General features: G+C 38.8%; 6 protein-coding genes across 7 annotated transcripts; 3 read left to right on the plus strand and 3 right to left on the minus strand.

Moving 5' to 3' along the window:
* The first annotated feature begins 802 nt into the window (after positions 1 to 802).
* Positions 803 to 1,772, plus strand: LOC129746491 (3-oxoacyl-[acyl-carrier-protein] reductase FabG-like). Its single transcript, XM_055740153.1, has one exon. The coding sequence runs from the start codon at positions 886 to 888 to the stop codon at positions 1,651 to 1,653; it is 768 nt and encodes a 255-aa protein (XP_055596128.1). The 5' UTR covers positions 803 to 885; the 3' UTR covers positions 1,654 to 1,772.
* A 131-nt stretch (positions 1,773 to 1,903) lies between these two features.
* LOC129746488 (cell cycle checkpoint control protein RAD9A) lies at positions 1,904 to 6,805 on the plus strand. 2 transcript variants are annotated; one of them, XM_055740150.1, is made up of 3 exons: positions 1,904 to 2,484; positions 4,931 to 5,802; positions 5,907 to 6,805. In XM_055740150.1, the coding sequence occupies exons 2-3, from the start codon at positions 5,017 to 5,019 to the stop codon at positions 6,783 to 6,785; spliced, it is 1,665 nt and encodes a 554-aa protein (XP_055596125.1). In that variant the 5' UTR covers positions 1,904 to 2,484; positions 4,931 to 5,016; the 3' UTR covers positions 6,786 to 6,805. The 2 variants fall into 2 exon arrangements, with proteins under 2 accessions (XP_055596125.1, XP_055596124.1); XM_055740149.1 differs by lacking the exon at positions 1,904 to 2,484 and adding an exon at positions 4,670 to 4,871.
* Positions 2,961 to 4,314, minus strand: LOC129746489 (3-oxoacyl-[acyl-carrier-protein] reductase FabG-like). Its single transcript, XM_055740151.1, has 2 exons — positions 3,537 to 4,314; positions 2,961 to 3,321 (listed from the first exon to the last, which is right to left on the minus strand). The coding sequence occupies exons 1-2, from the start codon at positions 4,180 to 4,182 to the stop codon at positions 3,104 to 3,106; spliced, it is 864 nt and encodes a 287-aa protein (XP_055596126.1). The 5' UTR covers positions 4,183 to 4,314; the 3' UTR covers positions 2,961 to 3,103.
* Positions 6,787 to 9,354, minus strand: LOC129746490 (uncharacterized). The gene is made up of 4 exons (XM_055740152.1): positions 9,115 to 9,354; positions 8,921 to 9,043; positions 7,273 to 7,418; positions 6,787 to 7,219 (listed from the first exon to the last, which is right to left on the minus strand). Exons 1-4 carry the CDS (start codon positions 9,277 to 9,279, stop codon positions 6,802 to 6,804), a joined length of 852 nt encoding a protein of 283 aa, XP_055596127.1. The 5' UTR covers positions 9,280 to 9,354; the 3' UTR covers positions 6,787 to 6,801.
* A 1,124-nt stretch (positions 9,355 to 10,478) lies between these two features.
* Positions 10,479 to 15,756, minus strand: LOC129745706 (coiled-coil domain-containing protein 1-like). The gene is made up of 4 exons (XM_055739009.1): positions 15,610 to 15,756; positions 11,855 to 11,940; positions 11,561 to 11,791; positions 10,479 to 11,489 (listed from the first exon to the last, which is right to left on the minus strand). The coding sequence occupies exons 2-4, from the start codon at positions 11,928 to 11,930 to the stop codon at positions 10,528 to 10,530; spliced, it is 1,269 nt and encodes a 422-aa protein (XP_055594984.1). The 5' UTR covers positions 11,931 to 11,940; positions 15,610 to 15,756; the 3' UTR covers positions 10,479 to 10,527.
* A 388-nt stretch (positions 15,757 to 16,144) lies between these two features.
* Positions 16,145 to 20,143, plus strand: LOC129748685 (uncharacterized). Its single transcript, XM_055743366.1, has 2 exons — positions 16,145 to 16,148; positions 17,730 to 20,143. The coding sequence occupies exons 1-2, from the start codon at positions 16,145 to 16,147 to the stop codon at positions 20,141 to 20,143; spliced, it is 2,418 nt and encodes an 805-aa protein (XP_055599341.1).
* Positions 20,144 to 20,237: the final 94 nt, after the last annotated feature.

Below are 20,237 nucleotides of genomic sequence, written 5' to 3' on the forward strand. Positions count from 1 at the left end.
TTACTTTGTAACTGCCGCGTGTTATATCGTTCGTCCGAAAGTTCTCGTCCATTTTCCAAAGTTTCCGGTCGTGCTCTGCACATGGTCTCACATAATTTTCCTTTTTGGTCTTTTTTATTTCATTTTAGTCTTTATGTTTATAAAGGGTAATTAAAATTTAAACTAGATTAATTTTATTTAAAATATTTTTATGTAAAAATAGTATGATTTAGTTTGCAAATTATTGAAACATAAACCACAAACTAATATGTTTATACACACATAATTAGGTATGAACTTTAAAACTATGACAAAGATGCCCCCAAATTTGATGAACATTTATTACAATTAATTACTTTGAAGTAGGACTGCGATAGAATGTTAAACTTTCTTCTCACCTTACTACGCCGTCCACGACAGTGAACAAACAATAATTCTAGCTTTCTCACAGCTAATGAAATTAAATTATCTTCACCGCACAGCAATTTTAATTTTCAGCTCGGAAGCACATCGTCAGCAATTTCACCGCTAGGATTCGAAGGGGCACGGCCAGGATTTGTTTATTCTGAAGGGATTAATTGCAATCGTCATCTGCTGGAATGGCCAGAAGAAGAAAATAAGTAACAGCTTAGCTCAAATGACAAAGCTCATGAAATGATACATGTTAATATTAAATGTCTGAATTATCCCTTGTTGCAAAACACAACTTCTTGAAATCAATCATGAACGGTTGAGCTTGTATCAGCCAAACAAATGAAACAACCGGCTTATCAAGTTTAATGAGACTAGCTTTCTAACTGACGCTGACTATCAGAAAGCGCTTCACAACAGCTGTTCGCTCAGTTCTTATTCAGTAGATAGACAACAACCGACCGGCACTTACGTAATCCCGTGTTTGAGATTAAAATGAATTTCGCTGGCAAAGTTGTCCTTATTACAGGAGCTAGTAGTGGAATTGGTGCGGCCACGGCCCTCAAATTGTCGCAATTGGGTGCTTCCTTAGCTTTGACCGGAAGAAATGTCGAGAACCTCAACAAGGTGTCCAAAGAATTGGCCGTCGGAACAAACACTCCTTTCATTATACCTGGAGACATAACCCAAGAAACGGACACCAAGCGTATTCTGGAGGCAACAATATCTAAATTTGGTAAGCTCGATGTGTTGGTCAACAATGCAGGTATCATCGAGACCGGAACGATCGAAACTACTTCCTTGGAACAATACGACCGAGTGATGAATACAAACATACGATCCATCTACCACTTGACAATGCTGGCCGTCCCACATTTGATCAAAAGTCAAGGTAACGTAGTCAATGTGTCCAGCGTTAATGGAATAAGATCTTTCCCGGGAGTGTTGGCTTACAACATATCGAAGATTGCAGTCGATCAGTTCACGCGTTGCGTTGCCTTGGAATTGGCTTCAAAGAATGTTCGGGTAAATTGTGTCAATCCTGGCGTCACAGTAACTAATCTTCATAAACGAGGCGGAATGGACGAGGCAACCTATCAGAAGTTCTTGGAACATTCAAAAAATACCCACGCCATGGGACGACCCGGAAAGGCTTCGGAAGTTGCCGACGCCATAGTTTTCTTGGCTAGTGACGCCGCATCATTCATCACTGGTGCCAGCTTACCCATCGATGGAGGACGCCATGCAATGTGTCCCAGATAGATACGTATTCAAAACTTCGGGAGATCTGTTACTGGTTTATTGAAACCCGAAGGATTATCCGCATATTTTAACTGTCATGCATTTACATTAATGTTGAATAAAATCTTTTTTTCTTTTTACTTTTTTCTTTTAACTGCATTTTTAATACATTCTTATAATCAATTAGCATTGAAAAAATAATGAAAAATCAAACACATAATTTTAATACTAGGTATAACATCGTTTAAAAAATCATTGAAAGAGTAATTCGATTACTGGTCATTTTATAAATTACCTGACAGTAGCTATTCTTATTTGAAAATACTACCCAATTTTTTAAAAATAGGTACCAATCTTTGAGCGATTAGAATTACGAAATTGGATTCTTTAGAGTTAAGAAAAAACTATGTATTTTTACTAAACTTCTGAATTTGCAAAACAATCATTGGTACATCAATTTCATTGCTTAGACCCGAATGTAAAACAAAGGGTCTTTAAATAAACATCAAAAAATCATTGCCTGTCTTCAATGAAATAAAAATTCGGTATCGTTTTTTGAATACGGCGAATGCGCCAACTGTAAACAAATCCAGATTATCACATAAATGCGTTAAACTCTTTATTTTACATCCGAAAATATGATCTTCTTTTAATTTTTCTTATTTTAGTGAAGTTAAATTTAATTTTTTAAATAAGGCGAATAGCTTTTTTTATGAGTGTGTAATCCCACAGTTCATTCGCCCATTTCCCCTCAAAATTTCGTCGCGAACAAAAGGGCCAATAGTTATTTCGAGATAGCAAAAGGGCATTGAAGTTTTTTAAATTTGTTTTCCAGGACGAGGAGATGTAAAAGTAAGTATTTATAAGATCGTTGAATGTGCTAATGTTTTAATGTGATCATTTGGACCCGCTTTCAAGCCGAAATTTGCTTGAATATTGCTTCTTTAATGAGTGATCCAAAAGGCGAACAGTCATTCTGCAATTCAAAAGGGCGCTCCAATTTGGCGAATCAACAAAATGAGAGCACTAGTCTGTGGTAAAAGGGCCCACAGTTATATTTATTAATTTTTTGCAGTAATTAGTACGTTAAAGCTATATTCATCGATCGGGTGATGAAATTAAATCAATTTGAAAGCATTTTAGCGACTTATTTAGGAAAATGATTGTACGCAGCTAAATAGGAAATTGATTTTATTTTCTAAAACTTGAAATGCGTTTTTCTCAAAACAAAGGTCTTGGCGCATTCGCCGTAATCAAAAATCGATACCGAATTACTTCAAACTATACTTCAAATTACATAACCTTACATCAAAATGCTAAACAAAACGGGCTTTCGAATCAACAAAAATAACATAGTCTTTCCACAATAAATTTTGCGTAATTATCTCACAAATTCAAACAAATTCGGTTTTTTATAATCTCTCGCCGAAAAATCAAGGCACAGAACAAGTGAGCCATCCTTTGCTGGCGTTTATCGGGGGCACATGGCATGTCGGCCTCCATCCACGTTCAATGTGACACCGGTGATGAAACTGGCACAATCTGATGCCAAAAATGCAATGGTGGCTGCTACTTCTTCAGGAAGTCCCGGGCGACCCAGGGCGTGCGTCTGCTTACATTTTTCCAAAAATGCCGCATACGCTTGCTCATCCATGCCACCACGTTTGTGGATATCGGTGATGATCACGCCTTAAAATAAAAGTGTGAATGCTAAGATTAGAATAGTATGACGACAGATTGCTAATATTGGCTTCCATTGTCAGTGAAAAAGATAAGAGGTACTTTGAGTTTTCATTTCCTAGATAGATACCTGTGTTGAAATAAAAGACAATCAACGAAAAGATACATCAATATATAAATATACATCAATATATAAATTGTTAATATAGAAAATCTTCACTTACCCGGATTAACGGCGTTCACTCGCACTTGTTTCGGTGCCAACTCCAAAGCTGTACACCTTGTAAACTGATCGATTGCAGCTTTAGACATCCCGTAGGCCAGAATGCCTGGAAACGATCGATTTCCGGCAACGCTACTCAAGTTGACGATATTACCCTTGGTTTTTATCAAATGCGGCACGGCCAGCATCGTCAAGTGGTAAACGGCTCGAACATTCGTATTCATGATTACGTCGTATTGTTCCAAACTTGTATTTTCGATACTGCCATTGGCAAGGATTCCGGCATTGTTCACCAATACGTCGAGTTTGCCAAGCTGGGTAACGGTTTCATCGATGATCCGCTGGTTATCCTCTTCTTTGGTTATATCGGCTACCAACAGGAGCGGTTTTCGCTTGGAAATTTCCTCGCAAACAGCTCCTACTTTATTAAGGTTTTCCACATTTCTGCCACTCAATGCCAGGGAGGCGCCTAGTTTGGCAAAATATTTCGCCGTTCCTTCGCCGATACCGGAGGACGCTCCCGTAATAAGAACTACTTTACCTTCAAAATCCATTTTGTTCTGAAGACGAACAACTTTCGTTTTATCCGTTAGCAATGTTATCACCGGTAGCCGGAATTGATTGAACTTGAACTTCTTTTTTATCATTTCACATAGAGGTGCCTACAAACATCCAGTTATTTTGACAAAAAAAAAGCTTGATACGTTTCGGGAGATGTGGATTCCGATTTTTTTCGTGTTTTACATTATTTTCTGAAGTTCTCATTTAATAAATCGAAAGCTTTGACAATCAAAATGAACGTCCATGGTTGCCATTAAAACGTTTGAATGACGGTTACAGTGTCCAGTCACAGATTGCGTAACATTTCTCTGCTTGTAAGTTGGAAGCACTGAAAAAAAAATAATTCCGATAGTTGTTTTTCAATGGGATTTTAAAAAACGAAAGTACGATAGATAACGAGAACCAGGATCTCATTATATTATTATTTAAGAGCTAACGATTTTGGCAACAATCAATTTTCGTTACGCTAATGCGTATTAAGGGCTGTCGAAAACATTTGAATATCTCCATATTTAATTACATCGACACGCCTTTGAACAAAGTTCATAACATAACCCAACTTTTCGTGGCGCTTCAGAATTTATATCGCGTCGCGGCGCGTCCAGGAATTTTCATGCGACGTCGAACTCGCACAAAAGTGTATACCGGTTTTGATAAAATAATGATTAGTGTTCATAAAATTGCTTTTTTTAACAAGCTTTCTTCTAATTTGTTACTTAATTATTTCGAAAAATCATCGAAATGAATTTCATAATTACGGGGGCGAATGTGAAAAGTTTGAGTTATGTTTTATTTGAAAAAACGTCTGATACTAACTATTATTATCACTTTCAGTTCTGGCTCGGACTGTCAACTTTTTCTCGAAAATCGGGAAGGAGCTTCACCTGGAAGCTCTATCTACTGGACTGGCCCTGAAAGCAATGAACTCTATCAATACGGCTTACGTTATGGCTACCTTCGATATGAAGTATTTCATCAGCTTCCGGCAAGGGACCAATGATAGATTTGAGGAAAATAATTGTAAAATACCGATGAAATCTCTTTTGAAAATATTTAGAAGTCTGCACAAGATTCTTATATGCAAAATTTGGCTGCAGCTTGATAAGAAAAAGATCGTTTTCCAATTTCAATGCAAATCGCATATTTTGAAAACGCACATTATACCTCTTATGGAACACGAACATACCAATTCGCTGCGCCTTCCAGAATCGTTCTCGAACAAAGTTATCGGAGATCACAAGATATTCGGAAAAATTCTCAAGCAATTTCATAGATCCGTGCATGAAATCACCTTCGATGCGAAAGCAGACGAAACAATTATAACCAACTATATTGAAAATACCGGCAAAGAAAGAACAGCAATGCGATCAACCTTCTCGATCGATAGTTCAGCTTTCCGTGTTTACGACCTCGACGTACCTACAAATATCACCTTCTACTATAAAGAATTCAAGGCTATGGCTTATTATGCCGAACACAACCGGATGTTAGTGGAAATGAACTTTGATCAAGCTGGAACACCTCTTCTGGTGCGAATGAAAAAGGAAGGTGTTCTTTCAATCCACTTCATCTTGGGGACAATGACCCCGAGGACGGAAAAACAAAACAGAAATCTGCAGAGGGCCACGCGTAGGTTGGCAAATCAGTCAAAAAGCAAAGCGCAAAGATCTGCTGAGAGTCAACTGATTGAATCATGCCATACACAGGTAATTGAAACTTATTCCAAAATCGTACTGAGGTACAATGTTCTACTGAATTACTTCCATAATTTTAACGAGTATTTTTATGATTATAAATATTTTTCAAACAGGATAGCGATGAAGACATCAACTCTAATTACGAGGACGATAGCAGAAATAGCCACTTGAGAGGAGGCAATCAATCTAACGAACACACGAGCGTGGGTACTCCTCTAGAACCACTTCCGTCTCTTCAAATCGCTCGAAGAAGCGAATATCAACCAACAAGTAACCAGAATCAATCGGAAGTGTCATTCCTCAATGGAATACCCATGCCGCCAGGAGAATCATCGAAAAAGCTTGAGCCGTGTGCTCGCTTAACTAAAGATCTGGAGTCTTCTCCACAACCACAGCCATCACTGGAAGTAGCTCAAAATTGCGAATACTTGACAACCAATCGTCATGATCAGTCGATAGCCGAAAGCAGCCGAAGTTCACCAGCACCACCTCTTGCTCGTGTATCAACGGTTCCTGAATCCTATGATATAATATTTGTCGGAAATAGCGACGACCCCAACTCTGAGAGTCAGGATCTTCTATCTCCAAAACCTTCTGCAAAACGACGCAGCAATTCACAATTGTTCCAATGTGAAAAACGGCCTTATCTAGATGTACAAACAGAGCCTATGTTTTCTGATGTTCCTCAAACCTCTGGAACCATTAGATCTACACTAGTCAACCTTGCTGGAATTAAACAGAGACAAACTGATTTACAATCAGAACCTATGTTTTCAGATGCTGTCCGAGTTTCCGGCACCACAAGCGATAGAATACAGATACCGGATCTTATTCCCGAATCCCCCGAGGCTATAGCCGAAAAGAAACGAAAACAGGAAAAAATGCGTCATATTTTTCGAAAGTGCTTTGAATCAACTTTTGATCCTCAACAGATAAACAGTCATTGTGAGGTATATGCTGAAAACTCAGACCCAGAAGAAACAGTTGAATAAATTTTGTTTATTACAGTCAATAGATTTTTTTCTTCCTCAATCTGTAGCAAATTGGTGCTACCATTCTCCCGTAAGCTGTGCCGTATTCATTGAGTAGATCTAACATGTCAGCTTCACAATCTGCTCGTGCCAGCAATTGATAGTTTGAAATATTTTCATGATGAGCAAGTGTCAACAGAATGGCAGGTTGATCATTGATCGTTATTTTCAACAAAGATCCGCGTTCAATTCTTGCAGTGGAAGTGTCAAAATCTTCTTTTCCATCGGTTGCGCTTATTTGACCACGTATTACGGCAAACTGATTTTTATATATTCGATAGATTTGTCCTCGAATAGTGCTGATGTATTGCTGTCCTAAAAATTCAGACCCATTTGGAACTATTTGAATACTACCTAATACACGATGATTACTTTCGCAAAATTCCATTATCCACCTGAAACGAGGTGTAAATTCAACTGGCGATATAAACAGAAATGCAACTTTTACTTCTCATTCGCATCGACAACGCCTTCGATCTGTGGGATATGTTTCTCAGCAGCTTTAATAGATTTCGGATCAAAATATTTTGATTTTATATATTTCAGTTGTTGGTAGTAGCTTTTGAGTTGCAGTGACGTTTTTATTTGAGGTTTCTAGAAAGCATAAATTAAATAAGTTTTACATTTGAACAAAAAATATAATAAAACAAGTGAACGGCAATTTACCGCCCAACATTGATCTACTTAACCTTTTAATGCTTTTTTTAATAATACTAACCAAAATGCAAATATCTTGGAAAAGAGTGGATGTTTTTAAGTCATGATTCACAACAAATGTTCAGTAGATTATAAGAAATTGCCCATAGCATTTTTGTTGCTAATTTTTTTCACTCATGTTGAAGAAATTTGAGAAGATATGCAAAGTTAATACAAAAATTAGTATAAATAGTTTTTTCAAAGAAATTTTTTTCGAGAATCGCTGTAATTTCTACAAATTTTTATATTTTATCAAAAGTTAAGTAATGAATCACAAATATTTTCCTGCATATAATTAACAATGTTTAGTAGAATTGAAAGAAAAATCAAAAATTCCAAGAAGAATTTTTAAATTTGAATGATATTATACCTATTACTGAATCAGTTATTGCTTAATTCATTAAAAAAAATTTTGTCTTGAACGGTTTAAAATTTAAAAAAATTGTTTTTATATTAAAAATATGCAAACGGACATTTAAATTTAGATAACGTATTTCACCTGTTTTGATTACTGAAACTTTACACATATAATGCTTTTTGTGAACAGTATTTCATGTGAATGCAATACCAATTTCCGAATCAAATCAAACCGTTTAACAATCAGCTGTAGTAAAATTTAATGTAACACAGGTATTGACTAAACATTAGCAGATAGAAATCGGCGGCAAAATTTTCCACTTTATGTTATCGGTGGAATTACCTCCTCGCTAGGTTTTCAACCACGTGCGTTCAAATGTATTTATGAAGAATCATAATGAAAGATAGACCGTGATTTACGTATGCAAGGAAAAACACGGACAACTAGCTGTTTTCTGTCAATCTTTATTTGAAACGACTCGTACCTTTAGGTTTTGAGGCGCCAAACTTGTTTTTGTTTTTACAATTGTTTGCTTAGCTTAACACTTTTAGTTCAACGAAAAAGGAAATTGAATGGGAAATAGGATTATAAACGAAGATCGATATAGATCGATCGATTTCGAATATTCCAAACCTAGCACCGCTAGTAGGTAAATAGTGATTATGCTTAAATCACACTTAAATGGTGCGTCTTGTAACAGTTCTCCCCTACATTCGGACTACATGTTCGAAATCTATCTTTTTAGAAAAGCTATCGATCTTCGTCTATAATTCTTTTTATTTTCATATTTCCCTTTCTATCTTCTTTTTCGTCAAACTAAAAGTGTTAAGCTAAGCACACAAACTGCTATTTCAAAATATGGTTTAATTGAGTAATGTCATTAATGTACATATATAGTTAAAAAGCACTGAAATATTTTGTTTGTTTTAAATTTAAAAGCTAAACAACAAACTAAAATGTATCTTTAGCATAAAGCTACATGGAAAACTTTATTATGGATGAATATTTGACTTGATCAGAGATAGTCACGTGTTTAACTTACCGCGTTAAGAATCCTTTCGAGCATATTCAAATTTTCTGTTTCAATACGTCTCGCTCGTGAAATGCGGGCTTCGTAGCGCACAAGTACTTTGGGATCATAATCATAATTTACTCCGAGAAATCCCTTTGAAACAGATAAAGATAAGCTTTAATTTTTTTATTTATTCGTTTCGATTATGGTAAAGTTGTTTAAACCCGTGTTCTGTTGATTCTGTTAATCCGCTTCAGAAGTTCTTTGTTATCTTTGGAGATTTCACGCAATCGTCGAATGTCGTGTACGAGTTTTGTAGAATGCAATATATTGTCCACAAATAAAATTGGTGGACTATTATCGATGTACGGAACAATCTGGTCACGCATAATGATATTTTTTGCTTGCCAAATGTTTCTGTCGCTTTATTGAACACTTTTGACCGGGCCAAAGCTAAACACGAAAAAAAAAGTTGTTTTCTATCAAACAAAAAACTGTAGCCAACCTTGATGTGTTGGAACAAAAATTAAACATTAAAAAGGTAAAATCCACCTGACAAAATCAATTTACAACTTTGGACTATGGAAGTTTCATGCCACGCGAGAGAATGCGATGCTTTCGGACCATCCTGTGTCGAATTTTGCCTGTTCCTACTTGCTACTGAAAAGTCTTAAGCTTAACAGACCTTCTAAGACTTACCTGTTTAGTGCTTCATTGCGCCCTGAATCGCTTTTCCATCCTTTTGGCAGACACACTCATATGTTAAAAAATCTAAAAAGATGCCTTACTCCCATTTTTTGTGTCCCCTTATCTCAGGACGTAGGAACTTTAGATTTTTGTCTTTTTTTAATACACTCATTCTATGATTGAGTAGAGTAGAATAATAGTGTATCATCTTGCAAAATAGTAATTTTAGACAAGCTAGACATAATAGTGGAATTTTAACCAGCCTGAACAAACGTTTGTATTCTGATTGAATAATACTACTGATTGAATACGAATACTGATTGATTTTCAAATAATCAAACTTTTTAGAAATTATTGAGGCCTGTGATATTTACTAGCAAACAAAACGCTTTTATTTCTTTCAATTATTTTTTTTCTCACAATTTCGTCTGATTTGAGGTCCACTCGTATTTCTCCACTCGCTTGTTTTCTTATGTTCGCATCATGTCGGTAGTCTTTTTACACTCTCAATAAATTAAATAAATAATTTAAATAAATAAATAAATAAATAAATTAACTTAATATTAAACGTCAATGTTTCTGTCCTGATGTCATGTTCGTGTCTCTGGCTTTCTATTGTCCATGAATTGTTTCATTCCCTCTACTGGTTAATGGCGTTTGAAAATTTAAATTTTCCCTTTTCTTAAATCTCTGAGAAATTTGAAAAGTCGTATGAGTTCAGAGAAATCTTCGTAAATAGAAGACGTATCTGAAGTTACAATTTCAGTGCGGTTACTAGAACCACACTTCCCTAAATTGTGATCGTGTGACTTTGGAACAAAGAGTCTATCCCTCTCATCTTATTTAGTTTACATGGTTTATCCTGAAGGATCCATCAAGGGACGGAGATCCCTAGAGTTGAGTTGTTAGGAAGGATTGGATAGGAGGGGTGGGTAACAGGTAGATCACACTCACACATCGGATTCTGCAATTTCCTCCACGGCACTCTCATCGATCAGCTCGTCGCTATCCTCATCGTCGTCGTCGTCATCGTCCTCGGCATCATCCTCTGGCTGTGTCTCACTTTCGGTATTCGTGGCCGATTGTTCTACTTTCTGTGGGGTTGTCTCGTCGCTGTCGTCATCGTCGTCATCATCGTCCTCTTCGTCGTCGTCCACTAGCGAGGTAAAGCCTTCGAGGATGTCGTCATCGTCACCGGTCGGCTTCGTCGCAGTCACGGCTGCAGGAGCGGCAACAACATCAACTTTATTGTTATCGGAAGATTGTGTTTGTACCTTTTCTGGAGAGCCCTCGTCGTATTCAACTTCTTCCTCCTCATCAGCGGCTTGTTCCGTTGCTGGTTGAGCATTCTGGTCGGCCTTCTGGGCAGCAAGCGATTCTACGATTTTGTTGACCTCGTTGTTCACATCGATTTCCTCTGGTTTCTTGGCTGGAGCATCAACTTCATTTTGGGTCGAGGCAGCATCGGCGAGATCTAGAAGAGCCTGTGTGTTGGCGGCGACTGGGGCTGGCTTTTTCTTCTGCTTCTGTTTTTTGGCAGGAGCGGAAGCGGCAGGAGCGGCAGCAGCCACGGCAGGTTCTGCCACAATCGGTACTACTGGGGCAGCAGGAACAGCGGCGGCAACCTCATCATCATCATCGTCGTCGTCGTCATCATCATCGTCTTCTTCATCATCGAAAGCTCCTAGAAGATCTTCACCAAAAAAAGACAAAGCATCATCTTCATCGTCATCATCGTCATCGTCATCGTCATCTTCTTCCTCATCAACGGCAGCTGCGGGGGCAGGTTGGGCAACAGCTGACTGTTTCTGCTGGTCAAGGACCGGAGCAACAGCGACTGATGCTGGGGCAGCCACTTCATCGTCATCGTCATCATCATCATCGTCGTCATCGATTTCGTCCTCCACGGAGCCTAAAAAACAAACACAATAAATCATGCTAACCAGCGAACAATACTCACTCCATTGGTGGAAGTTCCATTACCAATCAAATCATCATCATCGTCATCGTCATCATCGTCAGCGTCGTCATCTTCGGCCGAATCATCATCGCCCAAATCAAATTCATCCGAATCATCATCGTCGTCATCATCATCATCACCGCCGGCGACAGGAACAACTGGAGCTGGGGCGGGATCAACGACAGAGGCAGCATCGGCAACATCATCGGCAGCCTGTCGGTAGATTAAAGCTCCCTTCCGGGCATTTCGACCATCTACAACACAAAACCAGCATGTTCAACAGGTCAACCATGCAATGAGGGAATTATAATACTCACCTCCAACTGGACTCGAGGCAGCAAAGGCGATTATTATTAGAATCAATAATAGCTCAAGCAGAAATGTGACTTTCATTTTGAATAAGCTGAAACGGATACAGGAGATGGTCGAAAGATTAGATATGATTATCTTATGTTCGATGATAAACTTTCAACACACGCACGTGTGTGTTATCAGCATGGACTTTACGGTACAGCTGCGCGAAATCAGGCGTAAAAGAAAGTGCTAATTATTCATTTGGCATGTTGAGCCACTTGAATGGGCGCAAAATGGTGAGCGATAAAAAAAAACATATTCGAGAAAGCCACCTATTTAACCAAACAGCGAAAAATGTATTTGTCTCTTCGGAGGAAAGCAAACTTTCTTTCCGGCAGCCGAACGATCACCGGATTGTTGAATTCCGCTGTCGAACTGTTAAACCTGTTCCCCTGACGATGATGATAGCAAACAGTGATGAGTAGCTAAAGTTAAAGCCAGCCAACAATGATTTTGGAAAAAAAAACTTATTCCTCAATTGAGATCAAGTAATTTGTCGAAATTTTAGCCAGCTGCATTTCTTAAATAAATTATTATGCATCTCAGTGTTTAGCCAGAACCATTAGGATAGAAATGTCTGTTCTATATTTCGTTATCATAACTCATTTGATCACCAAGTGGAAGCTAAAAATAAAATAGAAAGTATTACTCAGCCAACAGGAGAAAATTGTGAGGCTCATGAACTTGATGCGCGCAACTACACGTGAAGCTTAGGAAACGATGAGGTAAGAAAAAAAACACAAACTCGTTCCAAGTTGAGCCGCCGTTGGATTAGTTCATTGCACTCTTGGCGGGCGTGATTGGTTTCCTATCACGCTTAGGGAATCTATTCGGAGATTAGCCTCTATTGACCTTGGCTGACTGGTTTCACTTTTACTCAAAACGTGTTCATATGTTCATTCCCTTACAAGCTCCAATCATATGGAATAGAGATCATTTTGGATTTCACTTTTCTTTAATCAACTGTTTCCAAGAACCGGTTCCTAGCGGAATTATGTATGGCTCGGGCATGTTTATGGTTGTTAATAAAAATTCCAGAACGTAACAATCTATCGCCACGACGCAATGGACCAAAATTCGTTGACAATGTTCATGAATCAGGCGGGGGAACAAATTTCCTAATATCCAAGAAGAAAAAGTTTTGGGCATTTTAGTCCCCCTTTCACGTTAAAGACTTGGCTTGGCGGAAGCTTACCTGCTAATACGAAAGACTTCAACGATTGAGCAATCTTGCAAGCGACGAACCCAAACTTTCACCAACAGTTCCCCACAATCGGGGCGGGTATTAGATCATCAGTCAAGGTTGAAGCGGACATGTCGCAATAATACCGATAGGTTGAGCTCATTTTCACTTTCACATGTGTAAATGAACCATCCAGGAATCAGACAAGCACGACTGCTAGGGCGAGTCTTGGCTGGGACGGCCGCTTGCTTTCCATCCGTTTCTTCATCGAATAGTTTTATTATTCTTGTAACTATATTTTTTCGATTTTAGTCGTTTTTCCATCTTTATGGTTTTGGCAACTATATACATCGACATCGGGTCAGAAGGTTGAGCAGAAGCTATAATACAAGGACATTTTTGTTCCTTTATAAATAAACTTTTTAGTTAGGATATAATAATATCAAGTTTCCTGTAAAAAATGACAATGTTTTAGAGAGTTATCTTCACATTTTGCAACATGAAGATAAGCATTTTAAAGAAAAAAAATTAAATCCGTCACGCAACTTTCAATCCTCTAAACCGTACGAAGCGATCAATACTTCCGAAGTTTTTTTTAAACATTTTAGTAGGTATTTAAAACAACAAGCAATTTTAAGACCAAAATTTTTTCAAAACTTTAATTATTATTAATTGCACTATTGAAACAATCAAATGAAGTGAAACAATCAAAGTTAGTTAAGATTATTAACATCAATCAAATTTCACAATTGAATCAGTAAATTTTGTAGAACAATGAGATAGAATGTGTTCTTTTTTCGTAATTTTCAATAACAGCGACGTGGATTGTAAATAATTAAACAAATGATTTTTCTATCGTCACCTTCATTTTTGTAAGGAACTAAATACAATCCTGTTTGCCAAAATAACGCTTGAAATATAAAATGTGATGAAAAAAAGCAACTTTTAATTTTTTTGGGACAGGTTATTCAAAATAAAACGTATAAAATATAATTTCTGTTAGTTTAATTTATTTTTTCAAACAAACACATATATGATCTCAATGAAACTCGAAGAGATTCCATTAACATAACTCTAAGCGTACATTTTCGACGATATGATGGCTAGCATAGCATTCTACAAATGCTAAAACCACGAACAGGAAATGCACTATGTTTGCCGTGGTCGGGATTCGAACTCATGAGAGTTGACTTAGAAGATGTCGCTAAAAATAAGCATGAAACTAAATGAATCACGAAGCGTTACAAGAATCATTATGCATTGAACTTTTGCAATGGAAAGATTTATTTAAAACAATGAATTAAAACGTGAATTATATTTTTTTTTTAAACAAAACCAAAGTAGATTCTGTTAGTCGCATGCAATTTTATCAAAATTAATACTAACATTAAACTGAATTCTGTAATACGCTGCTTTGTACTTTTTTTTGTTTCTAGAAGAAATACACTGATAAATTATCGAATTTATAATATATTTTCCATCAGACATTATCCTGACATTTTCGAACAAACGCACTGATCAAATGAGTGCCAACGGTGTTCGACTTAGCTTTTTCCAACAAGAAAGTCGTCATACTAACCGTACCGATGAAATGATCTTATTCACTAAAATTAAGTTACCGTAAAAAAATGAAAAATACATCCAATAGAACCAGAAATGAACAGTGTTGTGAAACAACTTCATTCAGTTTTTTTTTCTATTGATACTTGCTGTTGACAATAGATACCAAATTGTTGGCAGATTTTTTTTTGCGATCGTTTACTTCCAACTTGAACACGCCACTTTCACACGCCAGTGAAGACTAAGCGCTGGAGAAACGAAAAAGTTTCTTTTCGCTATACTGCTTTTTCTCGTCAATGTGGGTCAAAATCAGCATAATTGATGACAGAGATTCAACCTTTTTTCCAATATTTTAAACCCGTTATCTGCTTGAAGGGGGAAGTCATCAATTGTGGATGAGATTATAGCTCGATCGCTGCCCCTCATCCGGCACAATCGGAATCAAAATGCTCAGTTCGTGCTCATGAGATTTGAGAAAGTAGAGCTTAAGTCAAAGTAAAATCACTGCACTTTCGCCGCACATTTTTTCACCGATTAGTCTCATATATCTTTCGAATAGCAGCTGAGAAATCACAGGGATGGTTAACGCCAAACTGTCCTCCGATTTGGGGCGCAAATAGTTATTACTCGATGAGATTTTCTGTTATAAATAGTCCAAAATTGATGCTGCTTTCCGCCTCCAGAAACAATATAATATTTCGACCTGAGAAATAAGTACGCGACGATAATTGAAATACCAAATCAGAAATCTACTAGCAACGATTTCTCTCATTATCATACTGAGACACAAGAATTGTTAAGACACTTTTTTGATCCATTGAAATTCATGTTTCCTTTTTCCTCCAACATTGAGTCCATTTTTCGCCCCATTCAAGATACCAACTGTTGATAAACTTCACACGTGTCCTTAAAATATCCTGAGGATTGAGCAGCCATAAAACCTACATCCTTTCGACGTACTGTACTGGTACTCACTTTACTTAAACTAGCAGCAATAAATAAATCCTACACGCACCACGATCTCCGGAACACAAAACACGACTTTCTTGCACCGATCACACTGCACGACTGACTGAACTTTTCCCACTTCTTCGACTCTTAATGAAAACTCTGTATCATGAACGTGATTTTCGTTGTTCGACCACTTTCTTTCCCCCGCTCCTTGGACTCCAGTGGCCACGAGCTGGCTCCAAAATACCTCTACAATACCTCTCACTCGCACGATCGAGCTGCGAAGATCTCGCGGAGAAAGACCGACCAGTGGATGTTGATGATGCTCACCACACCAAAACGATGTTATTCGTCCAGCGTCTTCGAAAAGAAAAATGTGTTACACATATCCAGTATTCCGTTCCTTTTACTTCTTCTTCTTCTTCTTCCTCTGTTATGCCTTGCTCATCTCATGGTGATTTTTTTTCTTTCTTCAACTGTCTATTTGCGGGTTTGGCCGGATATTTGTTGGAGCCCAGGTGGTGCGACTGTGTGTATGCCCCAACATAGGTGTCCACAAATGTGTAAGTGGCCTAGTGAAACGAACTAAGTTTTGATACCGACATCTTTGGTGCTAGAAAATGTTAGCCAATAGTTCAAAAGTTTTAATCAAACTCTGTATGTGGAGAACCGTTAAATGGAAACCATAATACCTACTTCATTTTTATTAATTTCTGTTGTAAACAGTAATCAAATGATACTAGTTTTAACAATATTGAACTTTCAATTTGATTATTATTAAGATTTTTCTATTCATTGACCCATCCAAATTATCCAACGTTCAGGGACATATGCAATATTCATTTTGCTTAACTTCTTGAGATCGTCTAAGTGGCTTGTGAAGCGCTTTTTAGCGTTTTCAAATCGATAATAAAAAGTGAATGAAATTTGTTACATTGCATCATAAAAATAAACTCTGCTCTGTATGGGAAAATAGATTCGAGTAACACGCCTGTTTTTAGTATTTTTTTTCATATTACGAGTCGAAAATCAGAGTCTATACAAATCAAGTCAAGTCTGTTTAGATTCAAAAAAAAGTTTAACGAAAGATAGTTGTCTCATGTCCGTTACAATAGTACATATTCACAAATTATTAATCATTGTGAATATTCGTCGAAATCTAAAGTAAATCCAGCGTACGGTTCACTGTGCTTATATGTAGCAAAATCGTACGACGGAGTATGCGTTTACCCATGTCAATTGCTGACCGTGCTCACTAAACAACTGTCTACGCGGAGAAAGCACAAAAACTCAAGCAACAATTAAGCACTGCTCAATGAGTGGAAAATGTGGACTTGATCCTGCATGTACCTACAACACCCGGTTTGACCACTCCAGTTGATAAACTTTTTTTCAACATACATATCTATACGTAAGTATGTATGCATTTCAAAAAATATCTTCACTTACCGTGTGTTACATCACCTTTGTTGAATGAGTACGTTTCCGAGTAAGGAAATTATATTATTACATATTACACTTCAATCATATGAATATGTACTTCATTTATAACAATTTTGTTTTGGTCTATCGAGAAAAGTACTCTTCTGAAAATTGTCTTTGTTTCAGGAAAAAAAGCAGAAGTAAAGCCACGATACTTACAAATAAAAGTTCGTCTGATGAACCGGAAGCTAAAGAACAACAAAATGCATTTTTTTAAATTGTTGTTAAACTAATATTTTAGTAACTGCAGAAAAAAAATAAAAATGCAATTCCAAATTTGATATTTCTATCATATGTTGGCATGATTAAATTTTTAAAAGTTAAAATTTTTGGCAAGAGCAGTTTCTTTCATCGTAGTTTTTTTTATTTTATTTTTAAACCAATCGTCATCTTGCACGCATTTAGCCCCTTTTGCATAACTAGCTGACCCGGTGTGCTTTGCTACATATTTGAAAACAAGTATATGAAAGTAATGGCATTTTTTGAAATAGTTTAAATTGTGTTTTATTTGTAGAAGATTTAAGATTAAATTTAAACCATCCTTGCAGGTTCAAATCCTGTATAGTGCAGCCAGAATTTTTTTCAACATTTTCCAAATAAAAAGTTTTTTTTTCATTTCATTTAACTTTGCTGTCAATCTTATCTTTCCTGATTGTCGAAAGATTTACCCATCTTTTCTGGCAATCCAGAGGATTGGCCGTTATTCTTCGGGATCTACAACAATACCTCTCATGCTTGTGGTTATTCGGACGTCGAGAATTTGACACGGCTGCAACGATGTCTTCGAGGGGATGCGCTGGATGCGGTGCGCAGTAAGCTGCTGATACCGTCTGCCGTGCCGATGATCATCGAGACGCTGAAGCAGATGTACGGGAGGCCGGAAATAATGATCTTTTCGCTGCTGGGGAAGGTGAAGGAGACTCCTGCTCCAAAGCCGGACAAATTGGAGACGCTGATAACGTTCGGCACGGTGGTTGGAAATCTGTGTGACCATCTGGAAGCCGGACAACAAGAAGCGCACCTGAATAACCCGACGCTGCTGTTCGAGCTGATTGCCAAATTGCCCACCCAACTCCAAATGGATTGGTCAATGTTTAAGGATCAGTTTGTGGAAGTCAACCTGCGAACCTTTGCCCGGTTCATGTCGGTGCTAGTGAAAGCTGCTTCAGACGTCACCTTGCCCGCGCGTGTCAAGCCCGATCAGAGAGGCGCTAAAGCTGGAAGGAGCAGTGAGCGGAATTTCGTTCATGCTCATTCCGAAGTGCGACCATATTCGGAAGAGCCGCCAGTACCGCAACGAGATCGCAATTCGGAAGCCGTAGATAGCAGAAACTGCAAGGTTTGTAAGCAAGCCGATCACAAGGTTCGAGATTGCGAAGTATTCAAGCGCAAGGACTGGGAGGAGCGATGGAGGATCGTGAAAGAGTTGCCGCTATGTAGAACCTGCCTCTTTCAACACGGTCGGCGTCCCTGCAAGGAGAAGAAAGCGTGCGGTGTGCAGGGTTGCGATTACAAACATCATCCACTACTGCATAACCCGAAGAAAAATCAGCCGAATGTACCTGCTAGTGTGAACAGCCACCGAAACGAAAACCCGAAAGCTTTGTTCCGGATTCTGCCAGTAACCCTGCACAGCCGCGGACGCTCGATCGACGTATACGCTTTCCTGGACGATGGGTCGTCTATCACGTTGATGGAGAATGGCATAGCGGAACAACTGGGACTCGAAGGAAAAAGCGACGTTTTGTGTATGTCTTGGACAGCGGACGTCACTCGAGAGGAGCCCAATTCGAAATGGGTATCGCTGGATGTTTCGGGACAAGGCAGCTCCAGGTGTTTCCCCCTAACGAATATCCGGACGGTGGAGAAACTTTCTTTGCCGGTCCAATCACTCGAATATCGTCGATTGTCGTCCCGTTTTCCCCATTTAGCTGGTCTACCGATATGCGACTACGAAGATGCTGTTCCCCAGATTCTCATTGGAAATGACAATGCTCATTTGTCGGTAGCTCTTCGGAAGCGCGAAGGCGAGCCTCACTCCCCGATTGCAACGAAATCCCGCCTTGGATGGTCCATCCATGGAACTTGGTCGAAGCCTGGAGAAACTCTCGTCAACTACAGTTTCCATATTTGTGAATGTTCTTCCCAGTTGAGTAGCCTGCACGAGATGGTGAAGCAGTCGTTTGCCGTGGACAATTTAGGAATTGCCGTGTGCCCGAGTCCAGAATCCGACGAAGATCGAAGAGCGCGCCGAATCCTGATAGAGACCACCAAGCGAGTAGCCGGACGTTACGAGACGGGCCTCCTATGGAAACACGACTATTTTGAATTCCCGGATAACTTTGCGATGGCGGTGAAACGATTGTCTTGTTTAGAGCGACGCATGGCAGCAGATTCTATCATCGGCGAGAGTGTCAGGAAGCAGATTGCGGAATACCAAGAGAAGGGGTACCTGATCAAAGCGACGAAGGCGGAGTTGGAAGCGGCGGATCCTCGACGGACGTGGTACTTGCCACTGGGCGTTGTCGCCAATCCCAAAAAGCCCAGCAAGGTGAGAATATTTTGCGACGCGGCGGCCAAGGTTGACGGCATTTGTTTGAACACCATGCTGATGAAAGGTCCGGATCTGTTGGTGTCGCTGCCGAAGGTGTTGTGCGGGTTCCGAGAAAAGCGGATCGCGGTGTGTGCCGATATCCGCGAGATGTTTCACCGAGTGCTCATTCGCGACGAAGACATCCACGCGCAAAGGAAATCGCATCCCGAGCAGGAGCCTGAGATACTGTTGATGAAAGTGGCCACCTTTGGTGCTTCTAGCTCTCCGTGTTCCGTGTACTTTACGTCAAAAACGCGAACGCCCGAGAGTATGAAGAAAGATTCCCACGAGCAGCAGAATCGATTATTCATCACCACTACATGGACGACTACCTCCAGAGTTTTGATAGTCCAGAAGAAGCAGCGGAGACTGCTTTACAAGTCCGATTCGTGCATTCCCAAGCAGGGTTCGAAATTCATTCTTGGTCTTCGAACAACGATGAAGTTTTGCGAGCTGTTGGAGAATCCGACCCTTCCTCTGTGAAGTTTTTCGATACAACTGAGTCCGTTTCTACTGAAAGAATCTTGGGCATGTTTTGGGTCCGGGCGGAAGATGCATTCACATTCTCTTCCAGCCT

This window comes from Uranotaenia lowii, chromosome 2 (genome assembly GCF_029784155.1).
Source record: "Uranotaenia lowii strain MFRU-FL chromosome 2, ASM2978415v1, whole genome shotgun sequence".
NCBI classification, from domain to species: domain Eukaryota; kingdom Metazoa; phylum Arthropoda; class Insecta; order Diptera; family Culicidae; genus Uranotaenia; species Uranotaenia lowii.

Excerpts from the sequence above, each read along its gene's own strand:
- LOC129746491 (XM_055740153.1), top strand. The coding sequence starts at position 886 with ATGAATTTCGCTGGCAAAGTTGTCCTTATTACAGGAGCTAGTAGTGGA.
- LOC129746489 (XM_055740151.1), bottom strand. The coding sequence starts at position 4,182 with ATGATAAAAAAGAAGTTCAAGTTCAATCAATTCCGGCTACCGGTGATA. Across the intron at positions 3,322-3,536 it reads AGTGAACGCCGTTAATCCGG|GCGTGATCATCACCGATATC; the intron begins GTAAGTGAAGAT and ends TTTTATTTTAAG.
- LOC129746488 (XM_055740149.1), top strand. The coding sequence starts at position 4,838 with ATGAATTTCATAATTACGGGGGCGAATGTGAAAA. Across the intron at positions 4,872-4,930 it reads TACGGGGGCGAATGTGAAAA|TTCTGGCTCGGACTGTCAAC; the intron begins GTTTGAGTTATG and ends TATCACTTTCAG. Across the intron at positions 5,803-5,906 it reads TTGAATCATGCCATACACAG|GATAGCGATGAAGACATCAA; the intron begins GTAATTGAAACT and ends TTTTTCAAACAG.
- LOC129746490 (XM_055740152.1), bottom strand. The coding sequence starts at position 9,279 with ATGCGTGACCAGATTGTTCCGTACATCGATAATAGTCCACCAATTTTA. Across the intron at positions 9,044-9,114 it reads ACAGAATCAACAGAACACGG|GGATTTCTCGGAGTAAATTA; the intron begins GTTTAAACAACT and ends TCTGTTTCAAAG. Across the intron at positions 7,419-8,920 it reads TCGAAAGGATTCTTAACGCG|AAACCTCAAATAAAAACGTC; the intron begins GTAAGTTAAACA and ends TATGCTTTCTAG.
- LOC129745706 (XM_055739009.1), bottom strand. The coding sequence starts at position 11,930 with ATGAAAGTCACATTTCTGCTTGAGCTATTATTGATTCTAATAATAATC. Across the intron at positions 11,792-11,854 it reads TGCCTCGAGTCCAGTTGGAG|ATGGTCGAAATGCCCGGAAG; the intron begins GTGAGTATTATA and ends TTTGTGTTGTAG. Across the intron at positions 11,490-11,560 it reads CGATGATGATGATTTGATTG|GCTCCGTGGAGGACGAAATC; the intron begins GTAATGGAACTT and ends TTTGTTTTTTAG.